Source organism: Cherax quadricarinatus, chromosome 3 (assembly GCF_038502225.1).
Source record: "Cherax quadricarinatus isolate ZL_2023a chromosome 3, ASM3850222v1, whole genome shotgun sequence".
In the NCBI taxonomy this organism is placed as follows: domain Eukaryota; kingdom Metazoa; phylum Arthropoda; class Malacostraca; order Decapoda; family Parastacidae; genus Cherax; species Cherax quadricarinatus.
In genome coordinates, this window is record NC_091294.1 from 17,080,929 (window position 1) to 17,108,091 (window position 27,163).

Genomic DNA, 27,163 nt, shown 5'->3' on the forward strand with positions numbered 1-27,163 from the left:
AGAGGAGTATGGAAGAAGTGAATGTTTTCAGATACATATTTGGGAGTTGACGTGTCAGCGGATGGATTTATGAAGGATGAGGTAAATCATAGAATTGATGAAGAAAAAAGGTGAGTGGTAATTGGATATCAAATTGGAGAGGAGTATGGAAGAAGTGAATGTTTTCAGATACATATTTGGGAGTTGACGTGTCAGCGGATGGATTTATGAAGGATGAGGTAAATCATAGAATTGATGAAGAAAAAAGGTGAGTGGTGCGTGAGGTATATGTGGAGACAGAAAACGTTATCTATGGAGGCGAAAAAGGATTATATGAAACTATAGTGGTACCAACACTCTTATATGGGTGTGAAGCTTGGGTTGTAAATGCTGCAGAGAGGAAGTGGCTGGAGGCAGTGGAGATTTCCTGTCTAAGAGCAATGTGTGGTGTAAATGCTGTGGATTCCCACCTTACGAACGCATCACATTATGTTAAATCCACCATACGAAGCATTTGAACGCAAAAATTTTGCCTCGCCTCACAATAAAAAACTTGCTTTACATGATTCGTCTGGGACGTGTCCCACGTGTGGCCTCAGCAACAGTGTTTACAAGCCAGCCTGTGCGGTCGCATCTACGCATACATTCGGTACATTTCACATTATCCAAGTGTTTTTAGTGCTTGTAACTGCAAAATAAGTCACCATGGACCCCAAGAAAGCTTCTAGTGCCATCCCTGTGGTAAAAAGGGCGAGAATTAGTATGGAATTGAAAAAAGAGAATAAGGAAATGTGTGCAAAGTGGGTTGAACTGCAAACCTTTATGGATGAAAATCACCCTGACACAGCTACTGCAAGCCGTGTTGGCAACCTGTACAATGACAATGTTATGGCCCATTTTAGGAAAGTCTTAAAGGAATGGGAGATACAGAGCTCTATGGACAGATTTGTTGTGTGACAGAGGTCCAGTGACTCAAGCTGGTCCTAGTGGCATTAAAAGAAGAAGGGAAGTAACCCCAGAGAAGGACTTGCTACCTCAAGTCCTAATGGAAGGAGATTCCCCTTCTAAACAATAACTTCCACACTCTCCCCTCCTCCCATCCCATCAGTCATCACCAGATCTTCAATAAAGGTAAGTGTCATGTATTATATTCTTAGTAGAGTAGTAATTGTGCATGTCTTCTTCAGTTTGTGTGTATTAAAATTAATATTTCATGTGGTAAAAATTTTTTTATCATACTTTGGGGTGTCAGGAACGGATTAATTTGATTTCCATTATTTCTTATGGAGAAAATTAATTCGGCTAACGATAATTTCGGCTTACAATGAGCTCTCAGGAACGGATTAATATCGTAAGGCGGGGGTCCACTGTATTATGCAGAAAATTTGGAGTGTGGAAATTAGGAGAAGGTGTGGAGTTGATAAAAGTATTAGTCAGAGAGCTGAAGAGGGGTTGTTAGGTGGTTTGGTCATTTAGAGAGAATGGATCAAAGTAGAATGACATGAAGAGCGTATAAATCTGTAGGGAAAGGAAGACGGGGCAGGGGTCGACCTCAAAAAGGAGGGAGGGGGTAAAGGAAGTTTTGTGGGCGAGGGGCTTGGACTTTCAGCAAGCGTGCATGAGCGTGTTAGATAGGAGTGAATGGAGACAAATGGTATTTGTGACCTGACGAGCTGTTGGAGTGTGAGCAGGGTAATATTTAGTAATGGAATTCAGGGAAAATTATCCGGTTTTTTTTATATAGCCGGACTTGTCCTGGAAATGAGAAGTACAATGCCTGCACTGTAATGGAGGGGTTTGGGATATTGGCATTTTGGAGGGATATGTTGTGTATCTTTATACGTATATGCTTCTAAACTGTTGTATTCTGAACACCTCTGTAAAAAAAGTGATTATGTTTGAGTGAGGTGAAAGTGTTGAATGATGATGAAAGTATTTTCTTTTTGGGGATTTTCTTTCTTTTTGGATCACCCTGCTTCAATGGGAGATGGCAGACTTGTTAAAAAAAAAAAAATTAAAGATTAAATATAAATACAGTGGACCCCCGACATTCGATAAATCCGACATTCGATGCATTTTAACGCAAAAATTTTGCCTCGACATTCGATGGAAAACCTGACATTCGATATGATTCGTACGAGACATGTCCACGTGTGGCCTGAACTGCCCTGTGTGTGCCAGTGTTTACAAGCCAACCAGTGTGTGCGCATCTAAGGATACACTCGGTACATTCCATATTATCACTGTTTTTGGTGCTTGTTTCTGCAAAATAAGTAACCATGGGCCCCAAGAAAGCTTTTAGTGCCAACCCTTCGAGAAAAAAGGTGCTAATTACTATTGAAATGAAGAAAGAGATAATTGCAAAGTACGAAAGTGGAGTGTGTGCGTCGGAGTGCATGATGATTTGGTAAAGAAATTGCCTGCAGCTAGTGGTGATGTGAGTGAAGTTAAAGCCAGCAAAGGTTGGTTTGAAAGATTTAAGAATCATAGTGGCATACACAGTGTGGTAAGGCATGGTGAGGCGGCCAGTTCAAGTCCTAATGGAAGAGGATTCCCCTTCTAAACGCTAACACCATCCACACTCCCCTCCTCCCATCCCATCAATCATCACCAGATCTTCATTAAAGGTAAGTGTCATTTATTCTATTGTTATTAATCTATTGTTATTGCTGTTATTGTAATTATTCTATTGCATTAAACTTAATATTTCATGTGGTAAAAATTTTTTTTCGTACTTTTGGGTGTCTTGCACGGATTAATTTGATTTCCCTTATTTCTTATCGGGAAAATTAATTCGACTTTCGATATTTTCGACATTCGATAGCTCTCAGGAATGGATTAGTATCGAATGTCGAGGGTCCACTGTATACATACAGAAAACAGTGACGAATAAATATAAATCACTAATAAAATGGATAAATAAACATTTAACATCACACTTACCTTTATTGACTTGTTGGTGTATGGTAGATACGTAGGAGGCAAGAGGAAGACAAGTTTATCATGCTTCAATATGATGCTAATATTAATAACATAGAAACATGTTATATACTCTAGAATGAATAAAATACGTCATAATGTATGAGAGGAGTAAATGGTGTAAGTGGTGTTGTTGGGTTTATAAGGGCCACTGAGAGAAGCAGTACATAGCAGTGGTGGAGGCGGAACCCACCACCACTATCACACTTAAAAATGTATGTAATTTATAAATAAGAAATATTTACAGTTTAATTTAAAAATAAGAAATATTTATATTTTAATTTATAATTAAGAAATATTTTAATTTATAAATAAGAAATATTGACATTTTAATTTACAAATAAGTATGTTTATTCAGGTATACACAAATACAGTTACATAGATTATCATACATAGCAGCATATGTGTAAAGTACCCAGGATAACCCAAAAAAGTCAGAGTGACTTATGTATTTCCATTGGGGTCCTTTTATATTTACACTTATACATGTATTTACTTTTGTACTTACACTTTTATATTTACACTTACCTTGGAGGACATGTTAGTTTAATTAGTTAGTTTAATGGAGGTGATGCTGGCAGAGGTTAAGGGTGGTCGAAGATACGTAGCAGGGTAGCGTATGTTCAGCGGCCCGATACACATTCAATAACATTGGAGAGTTACTTTCATGTCATTTTTCTATCACTTACTCGTTTAACTTACTTGCTACACTGTTAATTCTACACTTTATCGCTGGCTGGCACTATAACCTTTATCGATACCTGCTGCTTTAGTATCGAATGAAGTGATGCAAGAAAGATATAAAATACCGACAGTATGAAAGTCAAGACACATGTGCAACATCTGGATATCTTTATTGTAGACGTTTCGCCATTCAGTGGCTTTATCAGTACAGATTCTAGGACATAATTAGGAGACAGTAGAACTATATACAAAAGATGAGGTAATCAGTCCCTCAGCCTTGGAGTTAGTGTTCACAGCATTGTGGTGGTGGAGAATCTGGATCAAAGGCCAGGAGACTGGCGGTTATATAGGCGTCAGTGGATAGGGACATGTAGCAGACGAGGGCATAGTCACTGGTAGGTGTGATTCCCCAATGGAAGTAGGTCCTACCCAAAGGGATGGGTTAGTATCGTACATATTGTAGAATCACTGAATCACTGCAGAAGGCACATTCTCCCCTCTCTCTTCCTCCTCCGCTTTGGTACTTTACTATGAGTTTTTTCTTGAATTTTATTGTGTTTCTTTCCTTCTTTTTCACAGGACTGGCACTAGAAGCTTTCTTTGGGCCCATAGTGGCTTATTTAGCAGTTACAAGCACTAAAATCAATGGAATAATACAAAATACATGTATATCACATGTACGCGTGGAATCGTCCTCGCTGGCTTTGTAAACAATAGCACACTGGCTGTACAAGGAGTATGGAGTGGCCAGGCCTGCTCAGGCTGCGTGGACATGTTCGGGACGAAAGCCCTTAGCCGAGTTATTTGGTGTTAGCCGAGTCCATATTTTTACACCAAAGCGAGCGGTTTGCCGATTTTGGTGCTAGCCGATGACGCCTTTACCTGAGGGTCCACTGTACTTCATTAAAATAAGTTGTTTTGAAGATTATTATTGTTCCCCAAACTCTCTGTCTGAAATAGTTATGCTCTAATTAGAAAGTACATGTATATGCTTAAGGCCTTATATAGACCTGGGAGCGTAACACTGCGTGCTGCAGAATTTTTTTAATATGGTGCACACTTACCGCATAGACCTGTTCTCTCATATCTAGGCCCAAATTTACCACTCACAGCTTATCTAAGTGAGCCGAGTTCATGGTGTCATACTATGGGATCAACACCGGCTTCAAAGCCGTGATGCAGTTGGACTGACACTGAAAGGGTTTATCAGATAGGGCATTAAATGGGGAGTGCCTGTACTCGGTACAATCATCGATACCACTGTTAGAATTTCGACTGTCCACCTCAGCCAGCGATCTACAGTCTTGCATGTCAGCTCAGTAGGGCTACACCCTATTTTTTTTATAATCTTCAGTTCATTTACACAGTTATTTTATTACATACATGCTGTTTTCAGAAACATAACTACCTTGTTAACCAGTGGTCAGTTGTACTACCTTTTTTTTTTTTCTTGGTTTATGGGTGTTTATCAAAATTATTGATTTTAGGAAATGTTTTTAAAATTAAGCCAAATCCTTCCTTTTGTGGCAATCAAAAATAGTCAATTGCCTTGTAAAGCAGTTGACAATTTTCAGCTAAGCAAATAATCATTTAAATTAGTTCGGAAATGTGCAGTTTTCTGGTAAGGATATTATTAATTTATTAGATTTCCACCCCCTGGTGACAGCCAGATTTTTGTAACTTCTACAATTGATCAGGATCTGCAGACATATTTTAAGCATTTCAGATTTACATCCTAGGTAGTAGGCTGGTAGAGAGCAACCACCCAGGGAGGTACTACCATCCTGCCAGTAACTGTAAAATGAAAACGTATAATTGTTTCACATGATGGTAGGATTCCTGGTGTCTTTTTTTCTCTTTCATGAACATGCGGGATAACAGGTATGTCTTGCTATTTCTACTTACATTTAGGTCACATTACACATGTTCACCCATATATATTTACACACCCATTTGGATTTTCTTTTATTTTTTTAATAGTTCTTGTTTCTCTCTATTTCTTATCTCCATGGGGAAGTGGAAAAGAATTCTTCCTCTGTAAGCCATGCATGTCATAAGAGGCAACTAAAATTCCGGGTGCAAGAGGCTAGTTACCCTTTCTCCTGTATGAATTGCCAAATTTAGAAAGAAAAACTTTTGTTTTTCTTTTTAGGTCACCCTGCCTTGGTGGAATGTGGCTGGTTGTTGAAAAAAAATGTGCATATGAATATAGGGAGGCTATAATAACTGAAAAGGGTCTAAACAAGGCACTGAACATGCTCAGGGGTAGTGACTGCTTTCTTGCTCCTCCCCAAAGCTATGCTAGTGGACATAGGTGTATTTTCAGGAACATAATCCATATGTTATATGAGATACTAATGTACATATTTAATTTTTTGGTTTGGATTTGGAACCTGTATTGATAAATGTCATTTTCTGATAATGATAAATGTTGCAGTCTGTTATGTTTATTCTCATTGACAAACTGTTATGTTAAGTTGGTGTTTTTATTTATAATTTTTTGTTTATTTCAGCTGTTCAGGAGAGTGATGTCACTGTTTACCAACTCTCATCTATTATGTCCTCATAGAGGTGGCTGTCTTCCCAACTTTTTTGTGGTGAGTTATGCAAACTTTTTCTTCTATATAATGTACTATTTATTGAAATTTGAGTAGCAGTATTTCTAGAATGATTATAAATACAGTAGGGCCCCGCTTTACGGCATTTTGCCTTATGGCGTTCTGCTAATATGGCGATTTCAAATTGTGACCAAAATTAACTGCAGTGGACCCTCAGTTATGGGCTGTTCCTGTTATCGGCCAACTCGGTGATCTGCCTGTTTTTCGGCTCCCGGTGATCGGCCGTTTCAGACATGTCCGTCCGCCGGCTGGGGCCACTTGCACGCGTCAGTTTGGCTGTCTCTCTTGGTGTGTGAGGAAGTTTCTGCTCATACATCCAAACATTTTGCTTGTTTTCCATTTTTTTTTTTTTTTTTTTTTTTTTTGCAGTGTGACTGCAAAATAAATAACCATGGCTCCAAAGAAAGTTCCTAGTAAAGTTCATATGGTAAAGAAAGTGAGAAATGCCATGGAATTTCAGTGTGAAGTGTAGCAGGCATGCAGGGAGTGTAGCAGACATGCAGGGAGTGCAGCAGGCATGCAGGGAGTGTAGCAGGCATGCAGGAAGTGTAGCAGGCATGCAGGAAATGTAGCAGCCATGCAAGGAGTGTAGCAGGCATGCAGGGAGTGTAGCAGGCATGCAAGGAATATAGCAGGCATGCAAGGAGTGTAACAGGCATGCAAGGAGTGTAACAGGCATGCAGGGAGTGTAGCAGACATGCAAGGAGTGTAACAGTCATGTAGGGAGTGTAGCAGACATGCATGAAGTGTAGCAGACATGCAGGAAGTGTAGCAGACATGCAGGAAGTGTAGCAGACATGCAGGAAGTGTAGCAGACATGCAGGAAGTGTAGCAGACATGCAGGAAGTGTAGCAGGCATGCAGGAAGTATAGCAGACATGCAGGAAGTGTAGCAGACATTCAGGAAGTGTAGTAGGCATGCAGGGAGTGTAGCAGACATGCAAGAAGTGTAACAGACATGCAAGAAGTGTAACAGACATTCCAGATGCAAGCATTAGCCTTCAATAAAGGTATGTAATACTGATTTAATTGTTAATTGTTAATTTTTTTTTTTTCTGGAATGGATTAATTGTATTTACATTAATTCTTATCTTTCTTTCAACACACCGGCCATATCCCACCGAGGCGGGGTGGCCCAAAAGGAGAAACGAAAGTTTCTCCTTGTACATTTAGTAATATATACAGGAGAAGGGGTTACTAGCCCCTTGCTCCCGGCATTTTAGTCGCCTCTTACAACATGCATGGCTTGCGGAGGAAGAATTCTGTTCCACTTCCCCATGGAGATAACAGGAAATAAACAAGAACAAGAACTAGTCAGAAAATAGAAGAAAACCCAGAGGGGTGTATGTATATAGTATATGCTTGTACATGTATGAGTAGTGTGACCTAAGTGTAAGAAGAAGTAGCAAGACTTACTTGAAGTCTTGCATGTTTATGAGACAGAAAAAAGACGCCAGCAATCCTACCGTCATGTAAAACAATTACAGGTTTCCGTTTTACACTCACTTGGCAGGATGGTAGTGCCTTCCTGTCTACCAACCTACTATCTAGGAATATACAAAATATACACACTTATTGCTTTGCCTACTATATATGCAGAACATTCAACTCCAATATCAATCGTCCACTCAGACTTCTCCTAGACAGCCTCAATAGAACACACAGGCATAACATGAGGCACAAAACACTTTTTGACATCCCACATGTCCGTCTCACACCTTACAAAAATGCAGTGCACATGAAGGGCCCAAAGATCTGGAACTCTTTGCCAGAAACACCAAGAGGTCCCTTGCTCACAAATTAATTTAGGACTGTACTCAAAAATCATCTCATCTCTCAATAACAACCATACCCACACTATGCTAAACTCTGACCAAATTTAACCCTTTCAGGGTTGGTGCCATACTAGTACGCACAAATTGTAGCGCTTTCAAATCTAGTGAGAGAAAGCTGGTAGGCCTACATATAAAAGAGTGGGTCTTTGTGGTCACTGTGCACAGTATAAAAAAAATTCCTGCAGCACATAGTGCATAATGAGAGGGAAAAAAATCTCCGACCATGTTTTTGGTTTAAAACAGCGACTATGCAGTGTATTTTCGTATGGTATTTATGGTTGTATTCTAGTTTTCCTGATCTCATTTTATAGGAAGACATATTACAGAAATTGAGATTATTTTGATTGGTTTCACAATGAAAAGTACCTTGAAATTGAGTTCAGAGTAGCAGAAATGTTCGATTTTTGCCAAAGTTCAAAAGTAAACAAATCATGCCATGCGTCCAATACACGTCAACTGGTGAATCTGATATTCTTTCACAAGTGCGCTGATATTATTTATACCATTTCTACACCATTTCTACACTAATGCAGTAGTCTGCATAACAGTAAATCTTCTATTTTTTGTGAGAATAAAAATTTAAAGTGGAAAGCAAAAGAAATATAACAGAGGCCTGGGGCATGACTAATGAACAAAGGAAATGTTATTTTAGTGCCAGGAATGTCTGTCTTGTTTATTCTGGACCCTATTTGGAAATTGGCACCTTTTGAAATTTGTGCGAAATTGCCAATATAAGAACATAAGAACGAAGGAACACTGCAGCAGGCCTACTGGCCCATGCGAGGCAGATCCAAGTCTCCTACTGGCTTAAGCCAATGCACCCAACCTAGTCAGGTCAGGTCACATTGACTTAAGGGAGGAACACGGCAACCGACCTGGTAGCACAAGCTATCAGGTCTAACTCACACCCACCCACATCTACTCATGTATTTATCCAACCTATTTTTAAAGCTACACAACGTTCTGGCCTCTATAACGGTACTTGGGAGTTTGTTCCACTCATCCACAACTCTATTACCAAACCAGTACTTTCCTATATCCTTCCTGAATCTGAATTTTTCCAACTTAAAACCATTGCTGCGAGTCCTGTCTAGGCTAGATATTTTCAGCACACTATTTACATCCCCTTTATTCCTGTCTTCCATTTATACACCTCAATCATATCCCCCCTAATTCTACGTCTTTCTAGAGAGTGCAGATTCAGGGCCCTTAGTCTATCCTCATAGGGAAGGTTTCTGATATATGGGATCAACTTTGTCATCCTCCTTTGTACATTTTCCAGAGAATTTATATCCATTCTGTAATACGGTGACCAAAACTGTGCAGCATAATCTAAATGAGGCCTAACCAAGGATGTATAGAGTTGAACAACCTGAGGACTCCTATTATTTATGCTTCTTGATATGAAGCCAAGGATTCTATTAGCTTTATTGCGAACACTTATGCACTGTTGTCTTGGTTTCAGATTACTGCTAACCAGAACTCCTAAATCTTTTTCGCAATCCGTAATATTAAGATCTACATTATTTAGTTTATATGTGGCATGGTTATTGTCCTGTCCAACATTTAGAACTTTGCATTTGTCTATATTAAACTGCATCTGCCACTTCTCCGACCACTGCATCAGTCTATTCAAATCTTCCTGGAGTGCTCGAATGTCCTCGTCAGAATGAATTCGACGGCCTATTTTGGTGTCATCGGCAAACTTGCCGATGTCGCTCTTTATGCCCTCATCTATGTCGTTTATGTAGATTGTGAACAGCAGGGGGCCCAACACTGACCCCTGTGGAACACCGCTCGTGACGCTTCCCCACTCTGATTTCTCCCCATTTATGCAAACTCTCTGCTGCCTATTTGTCAACCATGCCTCTATCCAGGAAAAAATTTCTCCTCCTATTCCATGTGCTTTAATTTTCCTCAATAGTCTCTGATGTGGGACCCTGTCAAAAGCCTTACTGAAGTCCATATACACAATATCATATTCATTACCATGATCTACCTCCTCAAATACCTTAGTGAAAAAAGTTAATAAATTCGTAAGGCAGGAACGCCCCTTTGTAAAACCATGCTGAGATTCGTTGATTAATTTATGCTTTTCAAGGTGACTACGAACTGCCTCGACAATTATTGATTCCATAAATTTTCCCACTATGGAGGTTAGGCTTATTGGTCTATAGTTCGAAGCTAAGGACCTGTCACCTGTTTTGAAAATAGGTATCACATTTGCCATTTTCCACTTATCTGGCACCATGCCAGTTCTGGCACCATGCCAGTTTGTAGTGATATGTTGAAAAGATTAGCCAAAGGTGTGCTAAGCTCCTCTTTACATTCCTTTATAACCCTTGCATACAGTTCATCAGGGCCTGGGGATTTGTTAGGTTTTAATTTATCTATTTGCCTAAGGACCATGTCACTTGTGACCCTAATCGTGCACAGTTTATTATCGTCCTGTTCTACATAATTTATCATTACTGGAATATCGCTGGTATCCTCCTGTGTAAAAACTGAGAGGAAGTATGTGTTAAAAATTCTACACATTTCCTTATCACTGTCAGTGAGCTGACCCGAGGAACTTTTGAGTGGGCCTATCTTGTCCCTGATCTTACTTCTGTATACCTGAAAGAATCCTTTTGGGTTAGTCTTCGATTCTCTTGCAACTTTAACCTCATAATCTCTTTTTGCTTTTCTAATTCCCTTTTTTATTTCTCTCTTTAACTGAATATATCGATTTCTTAATTGCCCCTCTCCTCTTTTGATTTGCCTATATATGCCTCTCTTTTGACCAATCAGATATTTTAATCTATTGTTCATCCATTTAGGATCATTTTTGTTTGATCTGATTTCCCTATTTGGAACATAATTTGACTGAGGCAGCTGAACTATGCCCTGGAAAGCATCATATCAGCAACCATCACCACCTACCTGACCCTTAGTCAGGTCATTCCAGTTCAGCCCACCTAAGTAATTTTTCAGTCCTATGAAATCAGCCAAGCGAAAGTCAGGGACGGAGACTTGATTGCCATTATTAGGGGAATTCCATGATATATTAAAACTGAGTGATTTGTGATCACTTTCCCCAAGCTCATCATTAACCTCAAGATTATTAATTAGTGTTTCCCTACTGGCAAGAACCAAGTCAAGGAGGTTATTTCCCCTAGTTGGCTCTGTCACAAACTGTTTTAAAAAACAATCCTGGATCGTATCAATAAAGTCACCTGACTCTAAATTTCCTGTCAAATTGCTCCAGTCAATCTGTCTATAGTTGAAATTCTCCCATTAGCACAACATTTTCGTATGTAGATGCCTTACGAACTTCGTCCCATAGAAGTTTACTGCACTCCTATCAAGATTTGGGGCCCTGTAAATCACACCCAAAATTAGTTTTTCTCGGCCCTCGAGAAGCTGTAACCAAACAGATTCAGTGGCTGATGCTTCTAATTTAATATCTTGTCTAACACAACAATTTAAATTGTCTCTGACACATCGCTACTCCACCACCTTTCCTGTTGACCCTGTCAGTGTGGAATAATTTATAGCCTTGTATGTGACATTCAGAGGGCATCTCTCTATCTTTCAGATTGAGCCAGGTCTCTGTTATAGCAATAATATCTATGTTTCCTGCACTTGCAATTAATCTTAGCTCATCTATCTTATTTCTTACACTCCTGCTATTAGTATAGTAAACCTTAAGGGAGCTAGTCCCTTGCTGCCCTCTGCTGTCCCCCTTTGTTTGCTGACCTGATCTATTGTCTTTATTTATAACTTCATGCTAAATGCCTTTTATACATTTACTGTTTCCAACCCTAGTGTTGCAACCTGCTTGTTTCCCACACACACCCATACCTCTATCTTCCATAAGTTTAAAATCATAGGCATTTCACCAATGGCCTTCTCAATCGAGTCTGCAAGTGCAAGTATCTGACCACTTTATTGGAAAGTTGAAATCGGTAAATGGGTAGTTTCTTGTACTTATTTAATAGAAAAAATGGAGTTCTAGCAAAATATGTATGATTTTTGTTGACTGGTACATTGGAATTGGCAGAAAATAGGGCTCAAAGTGGGCGATATCGCCGATGCGTAAACGTCGTTGAAACTGCTAACTTCGCGTGAGCATAATTCCATAAGTTTTCCATCAAATTTCATACTTTTGGTGTCATTTTGATCGGGAAAAGATTTTCTATCGTTTCAAAAGATTTCTTCTTCTTCTTCTTCTTCTTCTTCTTCTTCTTCTTCTTCTTCTTCTTCTTCTTCTTCTTCTTCTTCTTCTTCTTCTTCTTCTTCTTCTTCTTTCTTCTTCCTTCTTTCTTCTTTCTTCTTCTTTCTTCTTCTTTCTTCTTCTTTCTTCTTCTTTCTTCTTCTTTCTTCTTCTTTCTTCTTCTTTCTTCTTCTTTCTTCTTCTTCTTCTTTCTTCTTCTTTCTTCTTCTTTCTTCTTCTTTCTTCTTCTTTCTTCTTCTTTCTTCTTCTTTCTTCTTCTTTCTTCTTCTTTCTTCTTCTTTCTTCTTCTTTCTTCTTCTTTCTTCTTCTTTCTTCTTCTTTCTTCTTCTTCTCCTCCTCCTCCTCCTCCTCCTCCTCCTCCTCCTCCTCCTCCTCCTCCTCCTCCTCCTCCCCCTCCTCCTCCTCCTCCTCCTCCTCCTCCTCCTCCTCTCCCTCCTCCTCCTCCTCCTCCTCCTCCTTCTCCTCCTCCTCCTCCTACTAATCCTCCTACTCCTCCTACTCCACCTCCTCCTCCTCCTCCTCCTACTCCTCCTACTCCACCTCCTACTCCTCCTCCTCCTACTCCTCCTACTCCACCTCCTCCTCCTCCTCCTCCTACTCCTCCTACTCCACCTCCTCCTCCTCCTCCTCCTCCTCCTCCTCCTCCTCCTCCTCCTCCTCCTCCTCCTCTTCCTCCTTCCCCTCCTCCTCCTCCACCTGCTCCTCCTCCTCCCTTCCTCCACCACCACCTACTCCTCAATCTCCTCCTCCTCCTCCCTTCCTCCACCACCTCCTCCTCCTCCTCCTCCTCCTCCTCTTCCTCCTCTTCCTCCTCTTCCTCCTCCTCAGAAATTTCCGACCCTGAGAACAAGTTTAGGAGAGGGCCTGCCGACCCTGAAAGGGTTAAAGAAACTCTCCCAAATATTTTATTATCCCTTAACTATTAAGCCATTATTACAAACTTAAAAGTGTATGTTTGTATCATTAATTGTACTATCTCATATTAATAATAGAGTAAAATATTGAATACAGCTTCTCCTCACTTAACGACATACTCTGGACTTACGACAGGCTCTCTAACCAGTATGCATACCTAAATAATGTGTATTAAAGCTGATTTTCTCTATTCTGTTTATTACAATATACAGTACACTACACAAATAACCCGCACATAAAAGAGAGAAGCTCACGACGACGTTTCGGTCCGACTTATACCATTTACAGTACACTACTGTATAAACATTTAAAAATATACAAAATTTTTTATAAATGGTGCAAGGGTGACATTAAAGCAATATCAGAGATGGTTGACATAAACCCACTACCATTATAGTATGCTCCTCATTTAGCGACGAATTCATTTATCGATGCGGTTATATGAACGGAACTCCGTCATTAAGTGAGGAGAGGCTGTATTTGTATTCTAACACTCTTCACCTGTCTAGACTTAAGTAGTCTATAAGTATTAGGTTAAATCTGCCCGAAATGCCTCAGCATGATAGTAGCTTTCTTCGCACTGATCAAATTATGAAATGTAAACGCAGTGTAACCTTAGTAAAGAAATAAAATTTTATTTTGTTTTTATTTATAGTATGTTGAACAGTTTAAGAACTAAAGAGTGACTTCTTCTCTTTACAGAATTCTACTAGATGTGAACACTTTATTCATCAAATTACAGAAATGTTGTTAATCTAGTACCAATTGGAAACTCATTAACACCCAGATTTTAAATTTACCATAAACTGTGAAATCAGCATTCTCAAGCACAATTAATTGATCAGTTGATCGTGAATTTGAGTGCTTCATTCACTGTCGGGAAACTTTTGGGAAGGACTGTGCTTTTAAGGAAAGAAAGCAGTTAGGATCTTCATACCTCCTTAGATGGTTGTCTGTTATTCCCTTATGTTCTTATTTTATCATTTCTTCCTGTGAAGGGCTTGAGATCCAGGGCATTAAAACTACCATCCCCCTTTTCAAATTGCACCTGATTGTCTCCCATTTCTCAGGTATTGTATGACCACCATCTGGTTCAGTGTTTTCCATGGCAGTAAAAGTAATTAAAATAATATTTAGTGGAATGCAGATATTCATGTTGATTTGCTGAATTATCTCACTCTGTAATCATATCTCTTGCCAGCTGAATGAGACACACTTAATCTCTCAATTTTATTCAAGGAATATTTTGTACTGTTTTATTATTTTTGTTTTAAATGGTCTCTTAACTCTTACATACATTTCTTATTGTTAGTAGACAGATTTTTTAAGGTAATTATTGATGAATAAAGTGCAGTTGTGCAAGGAAGCTTTTTGTTAGTTTGTACAAACTGGTTCATACAATTGAGATTTATACCAACAACAGTACTCTGAGATTTATATTAAGTATGTCTCCAGTGGTGGTAGTAAACTCAATATACATCTTTAAGATTAGGTATGATATGCAAGAGGATGTACATGTTTATAGAGGGGCAACTGATATATCGGATAATTATTTAGTTGTAGCTACAGTTAGAGTAAGAGGTAGATGGGAAAAGAGGAAGGTGGCAACAACAAGTAAGAGGGAGGTGAAAGTGTATAAACTAAGGGAGGAGGAAGTTCGGGCGAGATATAAGCGACTATTGGCAGAAAGGTGGGCTAGTGCAAAGATGAGTAGTGGGGGGGTTGAAGAGGGTTGGAATAGTTTTAAAAATGCAGTATTAGAATGTGGGGCAGAAGTTTGTGGTTATAGGAGGGTGGGGGCAGGAGGAAAGAGGAGTGATTGGTGGAATGATGAAGTAAAGGGTGTAATAAAAGAGAAAAAGGTAACTTATGAGAGGTTTTTACAAAGCAGAAGTGTTATAAGAAGAGCAGAGTATATGGAGAGTAAAAGAAAGGTGAAGAGAGTGGGGAGAGAGTGCAAAAGGAGAGCAGATGAAAGAGTGGGAGAGGCACTGTCAAGAAATTTTAATGAAAATAAGAAAAAATTTTGGAGCGAGTTAAACAAGTTAAGAAAGCCTAGGGAAAGTATGGATTTGTCAGTTAAAAACAGAGTAGGGGAGTTAGTAGATGGGGAGAGGGAGGTATTAGGTAGATGGCGAGAATATTTTGAGGAACTTTTAAATGTTGAGGAAGAAAGGGAGGCGGTAATTTCATGCACTGGCCAGGGAGGTATACCATCTTTTAGGAGTGAAGAAGAACAGAATGTAAGTGTGGGGGAGGTATGTGAGGCATTACGTAAAATGAAAGGGGGTAAAGCAGCTGGAACTGATGGGATCATGACAGAAATGTTAAAAGCAGGGGGGGATATAGTGTTGGAGTGGTTGGTACTTTTGTTTAATAAATGTATGAAAGAGGGGAAGGTACCTAGGGATTGGCGGAGAGCATGTATAGTCCCTTTATATAAAGGGAAAGGGGACAAAAGAGATTGTAAAAATTATAGAGGAATAAGTTTACTGAGTATACCAGGAAAAGTATACGGTAGGGTTATAATTGAAAGAATTAGAGGTAAGACAGAATGTAGGATTGCGGAGGAGCAGGGAGGCTTCAGAGTGGGTAGGGGATGTGTAGATCAAGTGTTTACATTGAAACATATGTGAACAGTATTTAGATAAAGGTAGGGAAGTTTTTATTGCATTTATGGATTTAGAAAAGGCATATGATACAGTGGATAGAGGAGCAATGTGGCAGATGTTGTAAGTATATGGAATAGGTGGTAAGTTACTAAATGCTGTAAAGAGCTTTTATGAGGATAGTGAGGCTCAGGTTAGGGTATGTAGAAGAGAGGGAGAATACTTCCTGGTAAAAGTAGGTCTTAGACAGGGATGTGTAATGTCACCATGGTTGTTTAATATATTTTTAGATGGGGTTGTAAAAGAAGTAAATGCTAGGGTGTTCGGGAGAGGGGTGGGATTAAATTATGGGGTATCAAATTCAAAATGGGAACTGACACAGTTACTTTTTGCTGATGATACTGTGCTTATGGGAGATTCTAAAGAAAAATTGCAAAGGTTAGTGGATGAGTTTGAGAATGTGTGTAAAGGTAGAAAGTTGAAAGTGAATATAGAAAAGAGTAAGGTGATGAGAGTATCAAATGATTTAGATAAAGAAAAATTAGATATCAAATTGGGGAGGAGGAGTATGGAAGAAGTGAATGTTTTCAGATACTTGGGAGTTGACGTGTCGGCGGATGGGTTTATGAAGGATGAGGTTAATCATAGAATTGATGAGGGAAAAAAGGTGAGTGGTGCGTTGAGGTATATGTGGAGTCAAAAAACGTTATCTATGGAGGCAAAGAAGGGAATGTATGAAAGTATAGTAGTACCAACACTCTTATATGGATGTGAAGCTTGGGTGGTAAATGCAGCAGCGAGGAGACGGTTGGAGGCAGTGGAGATGTCCTGTCTAAGGGCAATGTGTGGTGTAAATATTATGCAGAAAATTCGGAGTGTGGAAATTAGGAGAATGTGGAGTTAATAAAAGCATTAATCAGAGGGCAGAAGAGGGGTTGTTGAGGTGGTTTGGTCATTTAGAGAGAAGGATCAAAGTAGAATGACATGGAAAGCATATAAATCTGTAGGGAAAGGAAGGAGGGGTAGGGGTCGTCCTCGAAAGGGTTGGAAAGAGGGGGTAAAGGAGGTTTTGTGGGCAAGGGGCTTGGACTTCCAGCAAGCGTGCATGAGCATGTTAGATAGGAGTGAATGGAGACGAATGATACTTGGGACCTGACGATCTGTTGGAGTGTGAGCAGGGTAATATTTAGTGAAGGGATTCAGGGAAACCGGTTATTTTCATATAGTCGGACTTGAGTCCTGGAAATGGGAAGTACAATGCCTGCACTTTAAAGGAGGGGTTTGGGATATTGGCAGTTTGGTGGGATATGTTGTGTATCTTTATACGTATATGCTTCTAAACTGTTGTATTCTGAGCACCTCTGCAAAAACAGTGATAATGTGTGAGTGTGGTGAAAGTGTTGAATGATGATGAAAGTATTTTCTTTTTGGGGATTTTCTTTCTTTTTTTGGGTCACCCTGCCTTGGTGGGAGACGGCAGACTTGTTGAAAAAAAAAAAAATGCAAGAGGCCAGAAATCAGTGATGCCAGAGTACAATAAACCCCTTGATATAATGGACCTTGATATAACAAACTTCTATTTTCATTGTTTATTGCCTTATATTTCTAAATTTGGGACCTGATGAGCTGTTGGAGTGTGAGCAGGGTAATACAGTGAACCCTCAACCAGCGATGGCATCAATTAACAATAAATCTGACTAGCGATACATTTTAACGCAAAAATTTTGCCTCGGCTAGCGCTTAAAGACCCGACCAGCGCTATTCATTCCGTACGAGATGCACCCACTTTGGCCTGAGCACGCCTCACTTGTCCCATGGGTGCCAGTGTTTACAAGCCAGCCACCGCGGTCGCTTCCAAACATACAACTGGAGCATTTCATATCACAGACTTTGTAGTGATTGCACCTGTAAAATAAGTCACCATGGGCCCCAAGAAAGCTTCTAGTGCCAACCCTACAGCAGAGAGGGTGAGAATTACTATGGAGATGAAGAAAGAGATCATTGCTAAGTATGAAAGTGGAGTGCGTGTCTCTGAGCTGGTCAGGTTGTATAATAAACCCCAATTAACCATAGCTACTATTGTGGGCAAGAAAACGGCAATCAAGGAAGCTGTTCTTGCCAAAGGTGCAACTATGTTTTCGAAACTGAGATGGCAAGCGGTAGAAGATGTTGAGAGACTCTTATTGGTGTGGATAAATGAGAAACAGATGGCAGGAGATAGCATCTCTCAAGCGATCATATGTGAAAAGGCTAGGAAGTTGCATGACGATTTAATTAAAAAAATGCCAGCAAGTAGTGAATTTAAGTGAGCGAATTTAAGGCCAGCAAAGGTTGGTTTGAGAGATTTAAGAAACGTAGTGGCATTCATAGTGTGATAAGGCATGGTGAGGCAGCCAGTTCGGACCACAAAGTGGCTGAAAAATATGTGCAGGAATTCAAGGAGTACATAGACAGTGAAGGACTGAAACCTGAACAAGTGTTTAATTGTGATGAAACAGGCCTGTTTTGGAAGAAAATGCCAAACAGGATGTACATTACTCAGGAGGAAAAGGCACTCCTAGGACATAAGCCTACGAAAGACAGGCTTACTCTGTTGATGTGTGCCAATGCTAGTGGTGATTTTAAAGTGAAGCCTTTATTGGTGTATCACTCTGAAACTCCCAGAGCGTTCAGGAAAAACAATGTCGTCAAGGCTAATTTGCGTGTGCTGTGGAGGGCAAACAGTAAGGCATGGGTCACTAGGGACTTTTTCTATGACTGGTTACACCATGCATTTGCCCCCAATGTGAAAAATTACCTAATTGAAAAGAAATTAGACCTTAAGCATTTGTGCTTTATAGTTATCTGTTTACAATAATGTTTTATCACTGATTTCATCATTGCTTAGTTAATCTTAAGTTAATTTTAAGCCAGCCCGTAATGCTATGCATATAAGTGGCTTTGGCATGCTGCTCTTACCTGTATTTTTTGTACCTCCGTATGTATGCTTAAATTACTAAATAAATAAATAAATAAATAAATAAATAAGTGCCTTCTGGTATTAGACAATGCTCCTGGTCATCCTTCAGACTTGGCAGAGCGTCTTTCTAGGGACATGAGCTTCATTAAGGAGAAGTTTTTGCCTTCTAATACCACTCCTCTCCTGCAGCCCATGGACCAGCAGGTCATTTCCAACTTCAAGAAACTGTACACAAAAGCTATGTTTGAAAGGTGCTTTGTAGTGACCTCAGAAACTCAACTGACTCTAAGAGAGTTTTGGAAAGATCATTTTACCATCCTCAATTGTGTAAACATTATAGTTAAGGCTTGGGAGGAAGTGACTAAGAGGACCTTGAACTCTGCTTGGAAAAAACTGTGGCCAGAATGTGTAGACAAAAGGGGTTTTGAAGGGTTTGAGGCTAACCCTGAGAATCCTATGCCAGTTGAGGAATCCATTGTGGCATTGGGGAAATCCTTGGGGTTGGAGGTTAGTGGGGAGGATGTGGAAGAGCTCGTGGAGGAGGACAATGAAGAACTAACCACTGATGAACTGCTAGATCATCTTGAACAGCAAGAGGGCAGACCTGAGGAAACTGCTTTGGAGGAGGGATAAAGTTGCCTACTTCTAAGATTAAGGAAGTGTGTGCAAAGTGGCTTGAAGTGCAAAACTTTTTTGATGAAAATCACTCTGACACGGCTACTGCAAGCCGTGTTGGCAACCTGTACACTGACGATGTTGTGAACCACTTTAGGAAAGTCATAAAGGAACGAGAGGTACAGGCCTCTATGGACAGATATGTTCTGTGACAGAGGTCCAGTGACTCTCAAGCTGATCCTAGTGGCATTAAAAGAACAAGGGAAGTAACCCCAGAAAAAGACTTGCTACCTCAAATGCTAATGGAAGGGGATTCCCCTTCTAAACACTAAGATGATCAACGGTCTCCCCTCCTCCCATCCCATCAATCATCACCAGATCTTCAACAAAGGTAAGTGTCATGTAACTGTGCATGTCTTCTTCAGTTTGTGTGTATTAAAATTAATATTTCATGTGGGAAAATTTTTTTTTTTTCAATACTTTGGGGTGTCTTGCACGGATTAATTTGATTTAAATTATTTATTATGGGGAAAATTAACTTGACTAACGATTATTTCAATTAACGATGAGCTCTCAGGAACGGATTAATATCGCTGGTTGAGGGTCCACTGTATTAATGAAGGGATTCAGGGAAACCGGTTATTTTATATAACCGGACTTGAGTCCTGGAAATGGGAAGTACAATACCTGCACTTTAAAGGAGGGGTTTGGGATATTGGCAGTTTGGAGGGATATATTGTGTATTTTTTATACGTAGATACTTCTAGACTGTTGTATTCTGGGCACCTCTGCAAAAAGTGATTATGTGTGAGTGAGGTGAAAGTGTTGAATCATGTTGAAAGTATTTTCTTTTTGGGGATTTTCTTTCTTTTTGGGTCACCCTGCCTCTGTGGGAGACGGCCAACTTGTTGAAAAAAAAAAAATTCTAAATTGTGTGTACAGTATAGTATGTATTAGATACCTTTGATATACCTTTGAAGAATTTCGAGAACATATCTACTCTCTGAGCCCGACGATGGGCCAGGCTCATCTGGTGCTCGCCTGGTCAACCAGGCTGTTGCTGCTGGAGGCCCGCTGCCCCACATATCCATCACAGCCTGGTTGATCTGGCACCTGGTGAAGATACTTGTCTAGTTTCCCCTTGAAGGCTTCAACACTTGTTCCAGCAGTGTTTCTGATATCTTCTGGTAAGATGTTGAAAAGTCTAGGACCCTGGATGTTGATACAGTGTTCCTTTATTGTCCCCACTGCACCCCTGCTCCTCACTGCATTTATTTTACACTTCCTCCCATACCTCTCACTCCAGTATGTTATGGCAGTGTGCAGATTTGGTACCAAGCCCTCGAGTACCTTCCAGGTATATACAGTAGACCCCCGGTTCCCGATGCTATCGGTATCCGATAAATCCGGTAGCCGATGCATTTGATCGAAAAAATTTGCCTCGCTTCCCGATACAAAACCCGGTATGCGATACGATGCGTACGAGATGTGTCCACGTGTGGCCTGAACTGCCCCGTGTGTGCCAGTGTTTACAAGCCAGCCAGTGTGCGCGCATCTAAGCATACATTCGGTACATTCCATATTATCCATAATATCATTGTTTTTGGTGCTTGTTTCTGCAAATTAAGTCACCATGGGCCCCAAGAAAGCTCCTAGTGCCAACCCTTCGAGACCAAGGGTGCTAATGACTCTTGAAATGAAGAAAGAGATAATTGCAAGGTACGAAAGTGGAATGTGTGTGTCGGAACTGGTCAGGTTGTATAGTAAACCCCAATCAACCATGTCTACTATGGTGAGCAGGAAAACAGCAATCAAGGAAGCTGTTCTTGCAAAAGGTGCAACTGTGATTAGGAAACAGCAACCGCAAGTGTTAGAAAATGTTGGGAGACTGTTATTGGTGTGGATAAATGAAAAACAGATAGCAGGAGATAGCATCTCTCAAGCGATCATTTGTGAAAAGGGTGATGAAAATCACCCTCACACAGCTATTGCAAGCCATGCTGGTGACTATTACACTGACAATGTTGTGAAACACTTTAGGAAAGTCATAAAGGAACGAGAGGTACAGGCCTCTATGGACAGATATGTTGTGCGACAGAAGTCCAGTGACTCTCAAGCTGGTCCTAGTGGCATTAAAAGAAGAAGGGAAGTAACCCCAGAAAAAGACTTGCTACCTCAAGTCCTAATGGAAGGGGATTCCCCTTCTAAACACTAAGACCATCCACACACTCCCCTCCTCCCATCCCATCAATCATCACCAGATCTTCAATAAAGGTAAGTGTCATGTAACTGTGCATGTCTTCTTCAGTTTGTGTGTATTAAAATTAATATTTCATGTGGTAAAAAAAAAATTTTTTCATACTTTTGGGTGTCTTGCACGGATTAATTTGATTTCCATCATTTCTTATGGGGAAAATTGATTCGATTTCCAATAATTTTGGTTTACGTTGAACTCTCAGGAACGGATTAATATCGTGAACCGAGGGTCCACTGTATTATCATGTACCTCTCTCTCCTCCACTCCAGTGAATACATGTTCAAGACTTGCAGGCATTCCTAATAGTTTAGGTGCTTTACTGGCTCAAAGATGTACTGCAATAATGCTTTTTCTGCATTTTAATTTAACAAACACTCAGAGAATCCCTCTTATTAGTCCTCTTTGAAGAATAAAGATGCACAGTACTGTGACTGGAACAATACACAAATAACCTGTGCTTCAGACACAAAAACTTATGAAGACATTTCAGTCCAGCTTGGACCATTAACTAGTCGCATAGTGTGACTAGTTAATGGTCACATAGTTAATAGTCATGCAGTGTAACTAGTTAATGGTCCAAGTTGGACTGAAACATCATAAATTTCAATCTCCTAAGTGTGGGTTTTATGTATAGTCCTTTATCTCAAGGATTTGTTGTAGTCTAGGAGGTGGACCAGGAGCTGAGTCCTGACCTCCATAAACACTATTCAGTATGTGCACCAGAGCTATTTATAATGTAGCAAGACAGTGCAAATATAATAGAGCAGGTGGCTGCCAGAGTCCAGTTGTCCCATCTCCTGATTAAATTGTGTGTTTTCTATTCAGGTTGGTATGGTACATTAATATCTTAAATGGTTTCTGAAAAGTATGTCTGGTTATTCACTTATGAAATTAATGCTTGACTGATATTTCCTCAGATGGGTGTACGAGGGTTTTTTCAGGGCTTCCTAATGCAGTTTTCAGTCAAGCTGCTGTCTTCAGCTTCAAGATTTATCAGACACCCAGGAAAGCTACTTGATTTGTTCTTCAACAGAAACAACTTTAATGCTGGACTCTTCCTTGCTTGGTTTATATCAGTATTTAAGGTGACTATTGATTCCAAGACAAATTTCAAAGTGTTATTTTTAACATTAACATTGTTCATTTGAGCATACTTTCATTATACATTAATTTACAAAAAATTATTTGGTTGTTGCACTTGTTGGTTAGTTCAACTTGCTCAGTTTGCAGAGTTATCCTTTCATGTTACATTATTGTGCAACTCCTTGTACTATCTTTTAACCCTAAATGGTCCAAATGTATATACATGTATACGTTCACGCGCGTAGCGCCCCAAACGTATATATACGTTTTCTTTGTCATTCATTCAACATTGCCACAATAAGCCTGAGTCACCTAGACATGAGAGAATGGGTGTGCGCACTCACTGTGTGCCATATTAAAATAATTGGGGATACCTGGGTACCATATGCTCTTTTTTCCTTTTAAAAGAAAAGATTTTTTTTTTCCTCAAAAAATTTGGGGCTCTACGCGAGTGAACATATATATACGTTTGGACCGTTTAAGGGTTAATAGCTAGTACCAGCTACTTCATATACTTTTTTTTAGTGCTATTAATTGCTCAAATTTTATATTACAAGTCAAATCTTACTCCTAAATTAATATTATATCATAGTTACTATCTGTCCATTTAACTTTGTTTACCCTTTTATATTTTCCCCTAAAATAGTTCTCTACATACCAATACCTCGTACTGCCCTTTATTCAGTCATTTTTTTACTCTTAGTTTTAATAATAATTCAGGTGCTAAAGTGTTTTACTTTCACTGTTTTAAAATTATATTCACTAGCTCCTTTATTTTAACTTTAAATAACTACTTTAGTTCATATATTCACTTTTGTTAAAATAATTCAGATGCTAAAGTGTAATGCTTTCATTATTTTACTATTATATTCCCTAGCTCCTTTATTTTTTAGCTTTAGAATATTTACATTGTTTTATTCTCAAGTCTAGTTATAGAATCACTCTCAGTCTTATGATTACAAGCATTGATCCTAAAACCAACTTCTTACTAAATGACTTAAATGAATAGAACAGCAACTGTAATTATTACATAGCAGAATAAGCAAAGGCACTTCTCAGAGCCAACAACAACATAACTGTCTTTAACTACAATGTCAGATCTTAAAGCAAAGACTACGATGACCTTACGGCATTACTAAATTCCCTGCATGCCAATATGTCCATCATCACTCTCACCAAAACCTGGCTAAAGCCTGATGCTACAGATGTCTATGCTATTCCTGGTTACACAGCCATACACAATTGTAGGCCAGACCAGCAAGGGGGTGGCACAGCTAGCTATATACTACTCAGACCAACTTGAATGTATCAATAATACTTGCACAAGAGATGAGCATGGGGAATATGTCATGGCTAAATTTAAATCCAAATACATACAAAAATCTCTCACAGTGATAAACATCTACAGAGTGCCACAGTCAAATATTAACCAATTTAGTGAAAACTAGGAAGCATGATAACTGATGCACACATGAACAAAGACCACTTACTACTCACAGGAGACTTCAATATAAATCTCCTGCAAGACCAGGAACCACAAGTAACTGAATTCACAAACACTCTTAGCAACTGCTTGCTGCTACCAACAGTAACAAAACCTACAAGAATCTCGGAGACTAGTGTTTGCTTATTAGACCACGTCTGGACCAACAGCATATCCCCTTTAAAATCAGGCATAATCACAGATAACACCACAGACCACTACCCTACCTTTCTCATAACCAATCTAGGTAGATTACCCCAAGACACTACTAAAGTTACCTTCAGACTTCATAATGAGACAGCTATTAATAACTTCACAACAGCAGTGAGAAACATCGACTGGCAAACAAAATAAAACTAGTTAGCAGATGTTTGGTTGATTTGGTTAATATTGTGAGATAAGATGGTTTTTTACCAGAGTCCTAGATTTATAAGCTGTCAGGGGATCCTTGACCTGTTCCGGTAGCGAGTTCCAGATCTTTGGGCCTTTTGTGTGTATAGCGAGAGACTGACTCGAGGGATGTTGAAAAGTGCAATAACAAACATCGACTGGCAAACCGAGCTAGAAATCTATACAGATACTGACGAGTGTATTAATAATTTTATAAAAAAAAAAAAAAAAACTCTATAACAGGCATTGCCCTAAAAAAAACTAAACAGATCACAGCTATGAGACTGAACAGTCCCTGGCTAACACCCAGCATCCTCAAATCCATAAATATAAAGCACCTATATGAAAAACAGTACAAAATGGCCCAAATAACCAGAGACCAAACAAAACATTACTCGTCAATCTTAACCAGCCTGATAAGAAGGGCAAAAAAAATTGCATTATGAGAACAGATAACTTAACTTAATAGGTGATATAAAAAAGACCTTTAAAACCCTATCTGAAATTCTAGGAACTAAAAAGTTATCAGGAAACAGAACAATCAAACTAACAAAACCAGATGAACCCCTACTCCCAGCGACTGAAACAGCAGACAGACCCAATGCTTTCTTCTCCACCTGTGGCTTAGCGCTTCTTTATGATTATAATAATTTCTTCTCCACCATAGGAAAAAACCTGGCGAGCAAAATTCCAAGCTCAAACACCCCACCTAACGACTACCTCACTGGCACCTACCCGAACACATTATTCCTAACTCCGACCAACCTAACAGAAGTCTCACTTATTATCAACACACTAAAGAACAAGGCATGAGGTTTAAATAACTTAACACCCTTCATATACAAAAACGTTTTTCAAGTGCTGTTACCAATTATTGCAACACTTTAACAAATCCATCGAATCCTCTACCTTCCCCTCAATTCTCAAAATAGCGAGGGTCACCCCGATACATAAAGGAGGAGATCAAACAGACCTGAATAACTATAGGCCAGTATCTAACTTACCCCTTCTCTCTAAAATCTTTGAAAAATTAATTCATAGGCAGATCTATTCCTACCTCATCTCCCACAACATACTCAACCCCTGTCAGTTTGGGTTCAGGCCTAATAAAAACATGAATGATGCTATTATACACATGCTAGAACTAATATACACAGCACTCAAGAAAAAAGGAAGTTTCATTGGGAACCTTCATTGATCTACGTAAAGCTTTTGATACAGTTGACCATGATTTGTTACACACAAAATTATCACATACCTTAGTATCAGAAGCCAATATGGGTACACAAATGGAGGTAACTCTTCCACACAACCAATTACAGTTGCTGTCCCACAGGGAAGTGTCCTTGGCCCACTTCTCTTTCTCATTTACATAAACGACCTACCAAATGCATCTCAACTACTCAAATCCGTTCTATTTGCAGGTGACACTACATACATCTTCTCTCACCCAAGCCCAGTCATACTAGCCAATACTGTAAATACTGAATTACAGAAGATATCTACCTGGATGATGATTAACAAGCTTACATTCGATATTAACAAAACCGGTTTCATTCAGTTTGGGAACAGAGCTACAAATGTTCCCCTTAACATAATGATAAATGGATCACCTATCACAAAACTCACAGAGGGACAATTCTTAGGAATCCACCTTGATAATAGCCTCAAATTTCAGACACGTGTACAACTTTCCAAGAAAGTCTCCAAGACCATAGGCATACTATCGAAGATACGGTACTATGTTCCACAATCAGCTCTCCTTGCCCTGTATCACTCACTTATTTACCCCCATCTCACCTATGGAATCTGTGCGTGGGGCTCAACAATAAATCATCTCAGACCATTAATTACCCAGCAAAAGGCTGCAGTCAGAATAACAAATTCCCACTCCAGACAGCACACTCCACCAATATTCAAAAGTCGAAACTTACTCACCGTACAAAACATCCATACTTATTATTGTGCCTACCACATACGTTGAACGTTAAACTCAAATACAAATCCTCCCCTCATACTTCTCCTTACCAACCTTAACAGAACACACGACCATAATACAAGACACAGATCACTCTTTGATGTTCCCCATGTCCAATTCACACTATGTAAAAATTCAATGCACATGAAAGGCCCAACCATTTGGAATTCATTACCAGTGAATACCAAAGAAACACTGTCTGTATATCAATTCAAGACTCTTCTTAAAAACCATCTACTCACCCAAAACTAATTACACAGTATTTAATTTAGCTTTACCTACATAGTTAACAAATCACTTTCTACTGCCTCAAAATATCATTACTCACTGTATTACTTCCCTAGCCTTAGGACCCCATAATTAAATGCTCAGAGGTCAATAAATTCTCATATCTAACCTAATGCAAATACTGAACAACTTATATCTCATGAATGTATAACCCAGTTGTATAATTAGAGAAACCTCATCAAACTATGTTATTATAGCATTACCTAATAGAATAATCCATTCTCTTGAATGCACTGTAACTCGTCTAATGACCATATGAACTGTTACCGCACTACA

At 39.4% G+C, this 27,163-nt stretch overlaps 1 protein-coding gene across 6 annotated transcripts in view; it reads left to right on the plus strand.

Annotated features, from left to right (window-relative positions):
* Positions 1-27,163, plus strand: part of LOC128706573 (transmembrane protein 135) — a 211,907-nt gene that overhangs the window by 144,691 nt on the left and 40,053 nt on the right. For all 6 annotated transcript variants that reach the window (XM_070090476.1, XM_070090443.1, XM_070090458.1 and 3 more), the window contains 2 exons: positions 6,156-6,239; positions 22,583-22,750. In XM_070090476.1, coding sequence (XP_069946577.1) covers positions 6,156-6,239; positions 22,583-22,750 — 252 coding nt within the window. The remainder of the gene's footprint in view (positions 1-6,155; positions 6,240-22,582; positions 22,751-27,163) is intronic.